At 40.3% G+C, this 14,619-nt stretch overlaps 1 protein-coding gene across 7 annotated transcripts in view; it reads left to right on the top strand.

Annotated features, from left to right (window-relative positions):
- LOC116325393 (dynein heavy chain 11, axonemal) overlaps positions 1-14,619 on the top strand; it is a 44,041-nt gene extending 29,422 nt beyond the window's left edge. Inside the window, exons 61-83 of one of the 7 annotated variants that reach the window (XM_039619992.1) lie at positions 40-141; positions 237-371; positions 1,646-1,819; positions 1,928-2,163; positions 2,298-2,420; positions 6,303-6,507; positions 6,609-6,773; positions 6,960-7,100; positions 7,288-7,458; positions 7,878-8,000; positions 8,095-8,288; positions 8,366-8,514; positions 8,595-8,722; positions 9,013-9,240; positions 9,326-9,517; positions 10,508-10,636; positions 11,175-11,417; positions 11,515-11,697; positions 11,777-11,892; positions 12,020-12,132; positions 12,219-12,359; positions 12,511-12,785; positions 12,888-14,619. In XM_039619992.1, the coding sequence (XP_039475926.1) occupies positions 40-141; positions 237-371; positions 1,646-1,819; positions 1,928-2,163; positions 2,298-2,420; positions 6,303-6,507; positions 6,609-6,773; positions 6,960-7,100; positions 7,288-7,458; positions 7,878-8,000; positions 8,095-8,288; positions 8,366-8,514; positions 8,595-8,722; positions 9,013-9,240; positions 9,326-9,517; positions 10,508-10,636; positions 11,175-11,417; positions 11,515-11,697; positions 11,777-11,892; positions 12,020-12,132; positions 12,219-12,359; positions 12,511-12,758 (3,639 nt within the window). In that variant the 3' untranslated portion in view covers positions 12,759-12,785; positions 12,888-14,619. The other 6 variants (XM_039619993.1, XM_039619999.1, XM_039619996.1 and 3 more) reach the window with 6 other exon arrangements.

The raw sequence follows: 14,619 nt of genomic DNA, 5'->3' as shown, positions 1-14,619 counted from the left end.
TTCAGACATGCTGTATTTATTTTTTATTTATTTTTGCAGATCTACTGTGAGGTGATTCCAAAAAGGCATGCGTTGTCACAAGCTAATGCAGAGCTAGAAACAGCAACAGCCAAACTGTTGGCACTTCAAAAGAAGTTGGCAGTGAGTGCAATGTTATTCTTATCTAAGTCACTCAGTCTAAATCCTGCATTTTCTTTATAGCTTTTAATTTGCATGCCTTCCTTTTGTTTCTATAGGATCTTGATGCCAGCCTCCAGAGCATAACAGCTCAGTATGAAATGGCTACAGCTGAGAAAATCAGTTGTCAGGAGGAGGTGACGCGTACCACCCAGACCATAGAGCTGGCCAACCGACTAGTCAAGGGCTTAATGGTAAACAAGGGGAGATAGAGGAGTTTGGTCGTGTCATTGGGGCTGACCTGGCATACAGTTAACTGTCAATTTGCTGGAGATATGCATGGAGAGGTGCTGGTAATAGAATTGCATCAGTAATCTGGACTAGAAGTTGTTATGTCCTGGCAGGATGGCCTGACAGTTGTGTGAGCAGATCAGGCAAAGGGAGATTTTACAGCCCAGCCCAGCAGCATACCGGGGACTTGTGAGACAGGTAGAGAGGGCTGGACCACTGAAAACGCATGGCTGAACTGGGCAACTGGCTGGCTGAGCAGTTTCCAAATTGAGGAAGGAAGAGAAATGGCAAGAGGTCTACACTAACACTACCCTGTGTCTGTGTGGTAGATGTGTGAGCATTTCTGAGCTCGTCCAAGGAGTAAAAAATGATTTCTTCAGAAGTTTTTTTTAATTATTTGAAAAAGTGCAGATGGGAAATTATGGAATGTGGATATGTGGAGAATATAAATGTCGATTGCTGCATATTTATGTATCTGGTTTAATATAATATTCAACTTTGCTGCATTCCTTTGCATGTCTTTTTTAGTCAGCCAAATCTTTATCTTTATGGATGCTAATATGAAATAAAATATGGTCATTTCAGTGGCCATTTTGCAAGTTCGACTTCCTTATTCCAGAAAATAAATGCGGTTTGCATGGAACAGCTTGGCTTTTAAGCATATCAAGATAAATGTTTTGTCTTTATGGCATTGACCTGGAAGCAATAGTGTACAGACTAATAAATCAGGCCGTCTATATTTAATCATTAACTTACCTCAAAGCCTCAACAGCTGTTGGAAATTAACAATGTCTCACCCCAGACTGAGTGATATTACAGGCAATCCATAATACATTAGAGTAAAATTATAGTGATTTTTAACTGTCTGAGAATTTATTATGTGACATATTCTAGATCCACAGCCCCTTGTAAGAAAATGCCATGCGTGATTTATTGTTGTAGGCTGTCACAGTCACAGTATTGAAGGTTTAAATGAATGCTAAATTGATGCCGAGTGAATCTACAGCCAAACACCCAGAGTTATTGTAAGGGAATTGCAGTTGTATGCTTTACTGCTTACATCTTCTTAGTTTGCATGATAAATGTGAGCAGTGGGAAGCTGCCCAGGGTGCACATAATTCAGAAGCACAGATTGTTTACTTCTTGATGTAAATGGTCATGAGATGGACTGCTCTCTTTGGTATTTTGTGTGTATTTTTTAAAGATGATATTGAAGCGTGCTCTTTGTGTCTTATAGTCAGAGAAGGAGCGCTGGTCCCTGAAAATTGTCCAGTTTGAAAAGCAAAAGAAAACCCTGTGTGGTGATGTGCTCCTCACGTCAGCATTTGTCTCCTACATGGGTTACTTTACCAGCCAGTATCGTGTGGAGCTTTTTAACAACAAATGGATTCCTTTCCTTAGATCTCTGAAGGTAAGCAACATACTTTCAGTACCATCCTTCTTTCTCTGAGTCTGAAGTGGAGTGCACAGCCACCAGTGCTTGAACCAAAATGACATCATTCCTGCGTTTCTGTTCCAGGTCTCTGTACCCCTGACAGACGGCCTGGATCCAGTCCTCATGCTTACAGATGATGCCACTGTGGCTGCTTGGCATAACCAGGGTTTGCCAAATGATAGGATGTCTATTGAGAACGCGGCCATCCTGACCACCAGTGAGCGTTGGCCACTCATCATCGACCCACAGCAGCAGGGCATCAAGTGGATCAGAAATCAGCTAGTGTCAGACCTGAGGGTGGTGCAGCTTGGACAGAAAGGGTGAGAAGCGGTAAATTATTGTCAGTTTTGCTGTCACAGTGTGATTGTATTACTCGTGCCAGTGAGTGCTTGTGAAACTTAAAAATTTGCAGCTCCAGTCATGTTTCTTTTTCTTGTTTTTTCTTTCTATACAGTTGTTTAGATGTGATTGAACAAGCTCTTGTCTTTGGGGAAACTGTTGTGATAGAGAACCTGCCAGAAAAGGTAGACCCGGTTCTGGAGCCTCTACTAAGCAGGAAAACTGTTAAACGAGGAAGGTTGGTACATAAAACATGAACAGTACACGTTTAAGCATTTTTCAGCTTGCAAAGATCATAAAAAACACCCCCACTGCTGCTCTGTTACGTAGCATTGGTGTTGTTGCATGCCAAATAATGCTTTAAATCAATATGCGGTTTTTGCATCACCCTTCCTACATAAGTCAATATACCCACAACTTGTCCCAATGCATCTGTCGTGTGAGACAATAGGAGCACATTTGCCAGATGGTTGAATCTCACTGAGCTTTGAAGCACCAGCAAGACATGTCTGAATGCATTATTATTGCCTGCTCTTTAGATTATAAATGAATTTTGCGGCACATCGTCTGAATCCCTGAGGCCAACGTATTGATTGGCCCCTCAAGACTGGTGATGGATGTATATTTGTGCGTTCATATTCTTTAGGTGCAATGAATATTGAACAGCTTAGCCTAAGCGTAAAGGCTGAATTCAGGACAGTCATGGTTATGTAAAAGGACTCCTGTCTCCTACAAAAAAAATGGCATCTAACACAATAAATTCATAAGTCGTCCATCATCATGAAAGACTCAAGTCAGCTTCAGTAACTTAACTAAACACTGTTACTGTAGGTGGTTTGCTCGTATTTGTCTCCATACTGTACCTTTAGAGCGATTATGGACTAATTTACACATTTACACTGCATTTGGATTTCTTTTAGCCAGAGTGGGGTCATATTTGTGAATTATATCATTAAGTTTGTCAAATAATGCTGCTATTTAAATGTATTTAATTAACTGAAAATGAAAAATTAATATCATATAAAGAAAATGTATATAACACAATACAGTGTTTAGGACACTGGATTGTCCTAAACAATCCAGTGTCTTTATAGTCATGGTTGGAGTTACTTTCAAGTCTATCTTGACTGTCTTGCCTTTCAGTTACTGCAGTATTTTCCTGCAATCTCAGCTTATCTACATTTTCTACATTATGGTTGACTAAAGTGAGGTAAGCACCATTTAGTACTATAACAACTCTCACGCACAAACAGGACTCACGTCCAACAATAAATCCACTAAGTTAGACCCTCGATTCCAGCCCAACTGGTGGTGGCAGATGGCTGCCCCTCCGTGAACCATGTTCAGAATCTGAATCAGAATCGGAATACTTTATTAATCCCTAAGGAAATTATGTGGGTTCTGCAGGAGGTTTCTTCCTGTTAAAGGGGAGTTTTTCTTTTCCACTGTTGCCAAAGTGCTTGCTCATAAGGGTTCTTATGATTGTTGCAGTTTTCTCTGTTTTCTTTGTATTCTTGTAGGGTCACTACAAGGTGTAGGGTCACAACTTTCAATATAAAGCACCTTGAGGCAAATGATGTTGTGATTTGGTGCTATATAAATAAAACCGAATTGAATATAATAAGTATAATAGGTATTGCTTTATTACGTGTGAAGCACTGGAGAACTGTTTAGTTCTTAATTTAATTACTGATTTGTTGTCTGCTCTTGCTGCTCCTCAGTCCATGTCTGCAGTCTTGGCTTAGTCAAGCTTTTCCTTGATGAACAGATGTGCATTATTGGCTGTAGTGTGAATTTGTTTTAAGCATACAAAGCAAGAAATGCATATTTCACTGAAATTTGTTAATTTTTGTGTTGTTTTTTTTTTGTTTGTTTGTTTTTTTGTTAAACATTTAAATGATTTTATTTTTGGCTTGGTGTTGTTATAGTCCTTAGTTTGTAAGTGATGGATCTAGCTTCCAGGTTCCAGTGAGCTAGTGAGGGAGTTTGTTCTAATGGCCAGCAGGAAGTGAACTTCTGGTTGGAAAAGAATGGTAAATGGCCTGTATTTGTATAGCGCTTTACACTACATTCAGTCATCCACCCATTCACACACTGGTGATGGCAAGCTACATTGTAGCCACAGCTGCCCTGGGGCGCACTGACAGAGGCGAGGCTGCCGGACACTGGCGCCACCAGTCCCTCTGACCACCACCAGTAGGCAACGGGTGAAGTGTCTTGCCCAAGGACACAACGACCGAGACTGTCGGAGCCGGGGCTCGAACCGGCAACCTTCCGATTACAAGACAAACTGCCAACTCTTGAGCCACGATCGGCCCGAGAAGAAGATATCCACTTGTATAAAATTACCGTCTGGTTCCTTTGGTCTGTAACCTGTCAAAGACGAGGATAAAGCAGGATATTATAATACGTCGCTACAATATGTGTGTGCACTATGTTCAGTTTCTCATTTAGTTCCACCTCTCCTCTCCGTCTTGGGTAGTTTCAGAACACCAATATGCAGAGAGCAAAAATGTCCAGTGCAAGGCTTTACAATGGGAGTTTACTAACTTATGTGTGTCATCAAAGTGGTTACATCCATTTTTAAATATAGAATTTCTTTACTCAGTAATGATATTTTACATAAAATGGTAAATGGCCTGTATTTATATAGCGCTTTACTAGTCCCTAAGGACCCCAAAGCGCTTTACATATCCAGACATCCACCCATTCACACACACATTCATACACTGGTGACATTATAACCATAGCTATATAATTCCTGGCATAAACATAATAATATACACAACCTCATAAAATACATAAAATCATTTTATGAGTACTAATTATAAAATTAGTACTAATATTAGCAAATATTATTAGTAATCACCAGAGTTTAATTAATTAACAATTTAATGTTTGTAAGCAAAATTATCGCCCCTGTGAATTCTTTTGGTGGTGATACTCGTGCATTTGTAGTTCACTAATATTTAAAGCTTTGTTACGATGATATGCTGACTTTTATTATAAGGTGGTTATTATTACTATCATCATGATAAAACTGGTGCTTCTTTGAAAAAAAAAGACAAATATCTCTGATTTCAAACTTGGTTTTTCAAACATGACCACTATTCTGGTGAAAATTTCCAAACCACTGGTGTCACTAAAGTAGCCGCTCTGTAAATACCTCGGTTACCAAAGAAAAATACAGTAAATTCCATAAACTGGACAAGCAACAGCAGAATAAATAGATAATACCACATATTGACGTCCTGCTTTGATCTCCTACTCAGAAATGTTTACATCTTTCTTGCTCTGATATTTGTAAGACCATGAATATTGAATATTCCGGCGTATGTTCATCGAGCGTCTTTTGAAGCCCTGTCTGTCCAGGCGTAACAATTCATCATAGTAAATCTGATTATAAGTTTATCCCTTGTAGATGACCCACACGCTTGTTTCTGTCGATGATTAATACAACCTGCTGGGGCGGCCATGATGGATCTCGTAGGTCTCCACAGCTGAAGTTCATTAATAATTGGAATGTTGTAGAGTGTGAAGTAATGAATACTAATTATTCCTTTCATGGCTGACGGAAGACTACAAGCCAATCCATCAGCAAGGACTTTAATTTGGTGGAGTAATGGTTCTATCAATAGTACATTAATTCTGGCTTGTGAAGATATAGAGTTGAACCAGACCCAGGCCATGAGGAACCTGTGCCATAAAAATTGGGGCCTTGCCTGACATCCAAGGGGTAATTAGAGATAAATGAAAAGCCACCAGGTTCGTCAAGCCACTGCTAATTTAATTGAAATGCAGGAACAGATAAATATTGGCTGGTGCCGTGATAATCTTTCATATTTACTCAAGAATATTTGTCTATGGGGTAAGTGACATTTGGAGCCAAACTAAAGTTGTAGGGCAAAAACAGAAGTGCAGTTCAGACCATCTTCATCATCATCATGGGTTTCTTTTTTAAGTACACTTCCTGCCAGGTAACAAGTCTAACAAATGGGTACAATACCAGGCTGTCTTCTTTTTATCATTTACTTCTTCAATCTAAATAACCAACATGCTGTTGAGGCCTCATTGTCCTTCAGACTAACTAACTAAAAATATTTGTGGTCCTGTTATCCAGGTACATTCTAATTGGAGGCAAGGAGTGCGCGTACAACAGTAATTTTAAACTTATTCTTCACACCAAGTTGGCCAATCCACATTTCCCTCCTGAGCTCCAGGCCCAGACCACCCTGATCAACTTCACCGTGACTCCTACGGGCCTGGAGGAGCAGCTGCTGGGACAGGTAGTCTCTCGGGAGAGACCTGATTTGGAGGAACTAAAGGTACATTCTTTTTGGAGTAAAGCATTTTGTCTACATGATAATCCTTAATACCCGATAGGAAAAATGTGCAATTTTGAACTGTTCTGAGTACATTTTCCAAGATGAAGCTGACCACGCAGCAGAACCACTTCAAGATTGAGCTGAGAAGGTTTGAGGATGACCTGCTGAGTCGCCTCTCTGCAGCCCACGGTAATTTTCTAGGGGATATTTTTCTGGTGGAGCAACTTGAGAATACCAAGACTACAGCCGCTCACATTCAGTGCAAGGTAAGGTTATTTTTCTTTTTGTTGTTTTTTTGTCACTCGGTTGTTTTTTTGAATGTCATAAAAAGCAAGCACCTCATTTTATTGCATTAGCTGCAAATGATGTGTAGTTAGGAATAAGTGTAATGAGAGGGTTTTGGAGCATGACTGAGAGCCTAATAGCTCATTTTGTGCAATTGGAACTCACAGGTGGCGGAGGCCAGAGAGAACGAGAGAAAGATCAACGAGGCTCGAGAACTATACCGCCCAGCAGCTGAGAGAGCATCACTCCTCTTCTTTATCATCGACGACCTCAGCAAGATTAACCTGATGTACCAGTTTTCTCTCAAGGTGAAACCTTTACCCCTGAAGTGCTCTTAGAGGACAGATATCGCTTTGTGGTTTTTGTAATTATTATTTCTCTTCAAGGTACAATCTTTATGTAAAAACAAGCTTAAACATGTCCCTCTATACCAGATGTCAGTCCAAGAAAACTTGTTTGCATACACATAGTGTCCTCTTTTTGGTTGCATTCCAGACCTTTAACTCGGTGTTTAATAAAGCAATGGAGCGTGCCGAATGGGATGAGGATGTGAGGACCAGAGTGCGCTCCCTCACTGAGGCCATCACCTATTCTGTATTCCTGTACACCAGCCAGGGCCTGTTTGAGAGAGACAAGTTAACCTTCTTGTCACACACTGCCTTCCAGGTGAGGGACTCAGGACCGCCTCAGAGGTGGGGCCTCCTGTCATCCTCATCAATCAAAGTACTTTTCTTCCCCCACATTAACTTCAATTAAAAGCAGTCAGGAATACCATACGCTGCTATTGATTACCTCTCACACCTTGCACCGTGGCTGCTGCTCACATAGTTGGTTCTGACAAGGGGGCTGGTTCTGATGGCATAATGCAATTATCTGTCATTGCACCAACTGTTTTCATCTTGGAAACTGTGCCACTCTGAAGGCTGTCCTTCATGTGGCTATTTCACATTCAGAGGCACTTTTTCAGCCTGTAAAAGTTTACCCAGCTCCGTTTCCTGAGTTTTCCCATTTTTATTTCAGTAGCCGTGGAAATTCTATCAATAACGGAGCGCTCATAATAAACTGCTTTTGGTACTTCTTCTCAGATTCAGCTCAAGCAGAAACTGATTGATATACAGGAATTAGACTTCCTGCTGCGCTATCCCGTGGGGGCAAGCAAAGTTAGTCCAGTGCCGTTCCTCTCTGCGTCTGCCTGGGGGGCCATTAAGGTACAGTAAATATTAAGATGACACATTCAACACATGAAAAGCTCATTTTTTCATTCTTTTTAAGTGAAGTATCAATGTGTGTTTGTTTGTTCAGACAATTTCTACAATTGAGGGCTTCAGTGGACTTGACAGAGACATAGAGAGCTCACCGAATCGCTGGAGGAAGATAGTTGAGTCCAGCTGTCCTGAAAATGAAAGGCTTCCTCAAGATTGGAAGAATATGAGTTCCCTCCAGAGACTGATTATCCTGAGAGCTCTTCGCCCTGATCGGATGACCTACACACTAAGGTGAGTAAACTCACTAAAGCACATTTGTGTTTCTAAATATTGTACACGACTGAGCTTTTGATGATGTCTCCTGGCAGGAAATTTGTAGAGGAAAGCATGGGAGCTAAGTATGTGGACAGTGCCAGGCTGGAATTTGAGAAGCTGTTTGAAGACAGTGGTCCCTCAACACCTGTGTTCTTCATCCTCTCACCTGGAGTGGATCCACTCAGAGATGTAGAGAAACTAGGTACGATGTATATTCTTTGTTAGTTACAAATCCTGTATTGTTATTTATGCTCAGATTTTCAAAATTTTCTTTGTGTGCAGGTTTAAAACTGGGATTTTCCATTGATCAGGGAACTTTGCACAATGTGTCCCTGGGACAGGGGCAAGAGATAGTGGCTGAGAGGGTTCTCAGAAATGCCTCTAAACATGGACACTGGGTCATTTTGCAGGTAGGGAATCCTATTATTCAATGACTGCAGCAGTTCCAGCTGGCTTATAAAGCACCTAATGATATTATCTAACCCCCGGAGCAGGGGAAATAAATTTGGTTCAATAAAAAACATAATTGGCTAGATCAGCTCACTAAATGGCTCCTTTAAGGGGAAGTCTGTAGCCAAGTGAATCAGTGGTTTCAGATCAGAACACAGAGAGACAGTTTTTTATGGCATTAACTATGAAATCAAATTTATGCACAAATTCTATCAATCTGTTACATATTCTACCTTATTTTGATGCTCAGAATGTACACCTGGTGGCTCAGTGGCTGCCCTCTTTGGATGCTCTTCTGGAGACAACAGCAGTGGTCAGTCACCCCAGCTATCGGGTTTTCATCACCGGAGAACCCGCACCATGTCCTGAGCAGCATGTAATCCCCAGAGGCATATTGGAGAATGCCATCAAAATCACCAACGAGCCACCCACTGGCATGAATGCCAGTTTGCATGCAGCCCTCAGCAACTTCAGTCAGGTAAAATGGAAAATATGCTTTATTTCTAAAGTGCTTTGACTGTAGTAGTCACTGAAATCTTCACTTGTTTTCTTTCTCCTTTCAGGACACTCTTGATATGTGCTCCAGAGAACAAGAGTTCAACTCGATGCTCTTTTCCCTCTGCTTTTTTCATTCCTGTGTAACGGAGCGCCGTAAATTTGGTCCACAAGGGTGGAACAACAACTACCCCTTCAGCACGGGGGACCTAACAATCTCAGCTAATGTCTTGTACAACTACTTAGAGACCAACACAAAAGTATGTTTAGCACTATTTTCCAAAGCTAAACTGACATTTTAAGTTTTATTTATTTTAATTTAGCATTTCAATTACTGTAATACAACTTTTAATTTGTTTTTGCAGCTACCTTCTTTGCCGGGTAAATTTATAATGATAATGGTACTTAGCATTGGCATTTCTAACAGACAGTAATGTTGAATTACTGCAGTGTCTCCAATTACTTATTGAAATCTTTTGTCCCACTGTTATTTGTGAAAAATGTTCATTCCCATCTTTTTTTTATTCCACATTTCTTCTCTTATAACTATGAACGCGCAACCTGTAATTTAGCTTTATTTCACAAAGACAAAAAATCCATTCTTAAGGTGCTGCTCCCCTCACAACTGCTAATGCATTGCTCTTAGGACTCCTATTACTCTGGTCATAACCAATTATGTCTCCCAGGTATTCTGCCCTCCAAAAACGAATGTCCTTCATTATGTTAACCAAACAGTAACCTGTATGTGCGTATACAGAGAATTCATTAGGAGGGCAATGAAGCGTTATCCTAAATGTAATTACATGCAGCCAATGTGACAGTTCACAACGCTACATAAGTGATCACTGCAATTAGAGCTGATGAAGGAAGCAATTTGCAAAACAATACAGGTACAAATGATTGTGAACCTACAGCTTTTGTAATTTGTTATGAATCACAGCTTCTTTTCTTCCTCCTTCACCCTCACGGATCACAATCTCCTGCTGTGGAAAAGACTCTTCTGTCGCACTTCAGATCAGTGTGTATAAGAAACATAATTTTGCTATATTTCCCTACAGTTGTCATTATGAAAAGTAGCCTATCTCGGAGGTTGTTTGCTTGAAGTTTAAAAACAAAAAAAGCTTAGGTTTATTCAGGAAAATAGAAAAATGTCTCTTTAACAGAACAAAAATGAACCCTGGAAATAATTTTAACGATGCATTTGTGTCTTATATCTGCAATATGATTTTAGTCAATAACATCTATTGCAGACCATGCAGGTGCCTTGGGAGGACTTGTGTTATCTGTTTGGAGAGATCATGTATGGAGGACACATTACTGATGACTGGGATAGAAGACTGTGTAAAACTTACCTGCAGGAATTTATGCATCCTAAAATGGTAAGGCAGAGTTGATGTAGCCTAATTTGTCCACATCTTCTTCTTTATGTGTTTTTTTTTTTTTTTTTTTTTTTAAACAAAAGTGTCACTTTTGAAATGTATTTCACTTCATTTAATAACATCTGCTCATTATTTAGATACAAACTTTTATCTGGAGTTGTGTTCAATTTTACGATGACAGACTAATCCATGTCTGTGTAGCTGTTTTGAGTTGTTGTCAAGGTAAATGGTGCCCCCTGGGGGTGAAATACTAAACTGCATTTTTTTTTTGCATGTAATACCAGTCTAGGTTTTCTGTTTCTTTAGACATTGTGCTTTTTTGATAGACGCTATTAAGGGTTTATTTCATATATTTTTTCATTTGGAGATTTCTCTTCCAGTACTTTTTCCTGAAACTGCACTTTGAAGAAGTTTTGTTGTGGCTGCAAGAAAGGCTTGCACTTGTATATTGTCCATGATATTAAAATATATAATACATGCTTAGCTTTTTTTAATTTTATTTTTTTTGGTCTTTGTGTTATGAATTTTCAATTCCTAGTTTGAAATGGATCTCTCTCTGTGTCCGGGGTTCCTGTCTCCTCCGTTCTTGGACTACACTGGTTACCACCGTTATATTGACGAACATCTCCCTTCCGAGAATCCCACTTTGTATGGTCTCCATCCAAATGCTGAGCTTGAGTGCCTCACTGTCACCTCAGACAACCTCTTAAAGGCTCTGTTGGAACTGCAGCCACAGAACTCTTCCAGAGGAGAGGGAGCAGCTCAGAGCACAGAGGAGAAGGTCTGCATGCAGAAAGAATCGTTATGGGGGAGAAAAAAAACTGCTGAGGGTGCAGGGACCTGTCTATATCACTAACCTAGTTTATTGTATTTCTTAGGTCACGTCAATAATTGAAGACATCCTTGACAAGCTTCCTGAGGAGTATAACATGGCAGAGATTATGGCAAAGACAACGGAGCGAAACCCGTACACCTTAGTTTGCTTTCAGGAGTGTGAGCGCATGAATCTTCTGTTAGCTGAGATAAAGAAGTCCCTTCATGAGCTGGATCTTGGTCTGAAGGTACCATAAACACAGCGACTGCCAGCAAGGTGCTTTACTGTTATTATTGTAGCATTAAAAAGCATTTCTCTGTCCACAGGGTGAACTCACTTTCTCCTCCAGGATGGAGAATCTGCAGTCTGCACTGTTCATGGAGCAGGTCCCAGACTCCTGGGCCAGATTGGCTTATTCCTCCACTAAAACACTGGCACAATGGTAACTTATGAGTCAACCTATTATATATCCTCTTTTTCTTTCTTTTTTTTTTTACTTCTAAAATAATCCCTTGTAGGCTTCTATTAATGATCTTCCTAGTTGTTTATTAACAATTATTTATTCTTAGGTTGAACGATCTAATGTGTAGCTGCCATGAACTCGACAGCTGGACTCAAGATTTTGTCCTACCTGCAGTTGTTTGGCTTTCGGGGTTCTTTAACCCTCAGTCCTTTCTCACCGGTGAGGACTAAACGAAGACAACGATTGATATTACCATATGTGCACCGGTAGAACGAGAAATGTTAACATAGAGTCATGTTTTACAGCCGTGCTGCAGAGTATTGCTCGCAAAAACAAGTGGCCCCTGGACAAGATGACCCTGAGCGTGGATGTAACAAAGAAAATGAAGGACGACTTTGGGCATCCTCCACGGGAAGGAGCCTACATCCACGGACTCTTCATGGAAGGTCAGAATAATTAACCCAGCAGTAGATCCTGCTATACTCACTTAAATTATATAGATTTTTGACAGTATTTTGCTGCCTGTGTCTTGGTAAAATTATTGTCTTGTAAGTATAATTGGTCAAACCCACAGTGCAGCATGTGTCTTTGTGTTAGGAGCACGTTGGGACACTCAAGCTGGAGTCATCTCTGAGGCGGTTTTGAGAGAACTGACGCCGGCCATGCCTGTGCTGTATGTTAGAGCTGTGCCCGCCGAAGAGCGGGACATCAGTAACACTTTTCAGTGTCCAGTGTACCGCACCAAGCAGCGTGGTCACACATATGTGTGGACCCTCCACCTCCGAACCAAACAGCCAGCTGCCAAGTGGATTGTAGCTGGAGTGGCTTTGTTGCTGTCTGTGTGAAATTCAGTATTCAAATGTTACTGCAGTGTAAGAGCAGTGTGTTTTTAAACAGTATTGGATTACATGTCGTTATAGTTTTACCATGTTTAGTTACTTTAACACATTTCTAATCTTGTATTTGTGTTGTAGGTGTCAGTATTGGAGTATACTGCATGTTGGAGATAAAGTAAAGGAAACAAGTAAAAGCAGATAGCCGGTGTTAAACCTGTTGTGTTCGTGTCCTACACTGTTGAACATCTCCCTTGAGCCTGGGTGTGATTTGTTGGGAGCTTATGTCTCCATTTTAGACCATGTAATTCTGGATGGGGAGCATATTTTATTGGAAGGTCAAGATTAAAAAAGCTCTCTGGCTGCCCTCTACTAACTGAATGATACACAATGCTGTCTGGAGGGGATCCTGGAAAGAATTCCCAGGAGATGATGTGCATGGTTGCTATTGACTTTTAAATGAGGTGCATTTGACATTGACCTTTTGTACGGCAGAGGCAGAATACTAACAGACTAGTGTAATTCATTCAGCCAAGCCCGTTGGAAAAACCCATTGAAAGACACTGATAGCTTTGTATGAGAAAGCAACACATTAGATTACCCATCCTTTATCTGCCTCCACTCTCTGTTAACATCTGATGAACCTACTATGCAACAAACAAAGCTAAAGAAACAGTCATCTTAAGTAGAAGGTTATTGTTTTAAATGGATTTAATCGGGATTAATTGAAAACCGAGAGGACCTTCAGACTAAAGTTTGTAGTTATGGATACATGTCTGAGGTGTTACTATTTATACGCAGTGATTCACATGATTTAAAGTCTAATGTATGTCAGGGGATATAATGAGGTGGAGTCAAGGTTAAGGCCATGTACTACACTGAGAAAAAACAGATGTGTTAAAGGAGATTTTAAAAAATAAGACAGGTGACATATTGTTTGCTAAAAATAAAATAACATTATGACGCTTAATTTACTGCAACTAAATCGCGGTGTTGTTTTTTTCTGAAGGGGTGGGGGGGCGTCAAACTCTTATCTGCTCAAATAAGATTTTCTTCAACACTAATAACGGCTGTGCTGCTCTTAATTTCTCCCTGCAGCCAAAGTGGCTGTAGACAGACAAATGGAGGCTGGAGGATTGATTCTGTGTATTGTATTGCACGAAGGGGGGAAATGAAGAAGCGGTCTTCCTGTAGTTTCTCTTCATCTGCCTTCTCTTCCTCCCATTAGCACGCCACAGCAACTAGCCAGTCATTTGGTGACAGGGAAATGATACAGTGCTCGTAATGTTTGGGAGGAAATGGCAGGGTACGGGGCCGGGCTCAGCAGGGGTCGTGCCTCAGATAAGGCATGTTAAAGGCCAAGCAGGACACCTGGTTAAAGTCAGAAAGGGCATCTGGGTCACCACTCTGCCTTACAGCACCAAAAGAAGACATTATGTTTGGTATTTTTTTGTTTTTGTCTTGAAAAAATCTAAAGGAAAATATGAAATCAAGTCTAGTTTCCTCTCAGTATTATGAACAGCTTTAAAAATGTTATAGTTTATGATGTGATATGATGTCTGCTCTGTGGAGCCTTAAAATAAAAAGCTGCCTCTGACCAAATATTTACTCAAATTGTCAGTTGGTCACTATCTGTTTGTTATATTCATTTTTACATAATGGCATGGGTTGTAAAGCTGAGAAAAAATGCTATAATTTGTACTGTTTAGTTTGCTACAGAGCAGAAAATTACAAAAGCTTAAAAGCACATTTGAAGCTTTGAATGGGTCAACATTTGCCTCCAGGACTTACACGTCACTTTCTTGTCCCTTATGAAACAATCCCACACTTTGTTGTCACATTAGGTAATAAACACATTAAAATGAGAAATTTA

The sequence above is a fragment of the Oreochromis aureus genome, linkage group 11 (genome assembly GCF_013358895.1).
Source record: "Oreochromis aureus strain Israel breed Guangdong linkage group 11, ZZ_aureus, whole genome shotgun sequence".
Taxonomy (NCBI): domain Eukaryota; kingdom Metazoa; phylum Chordata; class Actinopteri; order Cichliformes; family Cichlidae; genus Oreochromis; species Oreochromis aureus.
This window is presented reverse-complemented; position numbering and strand designations above follow the sequence as displayed.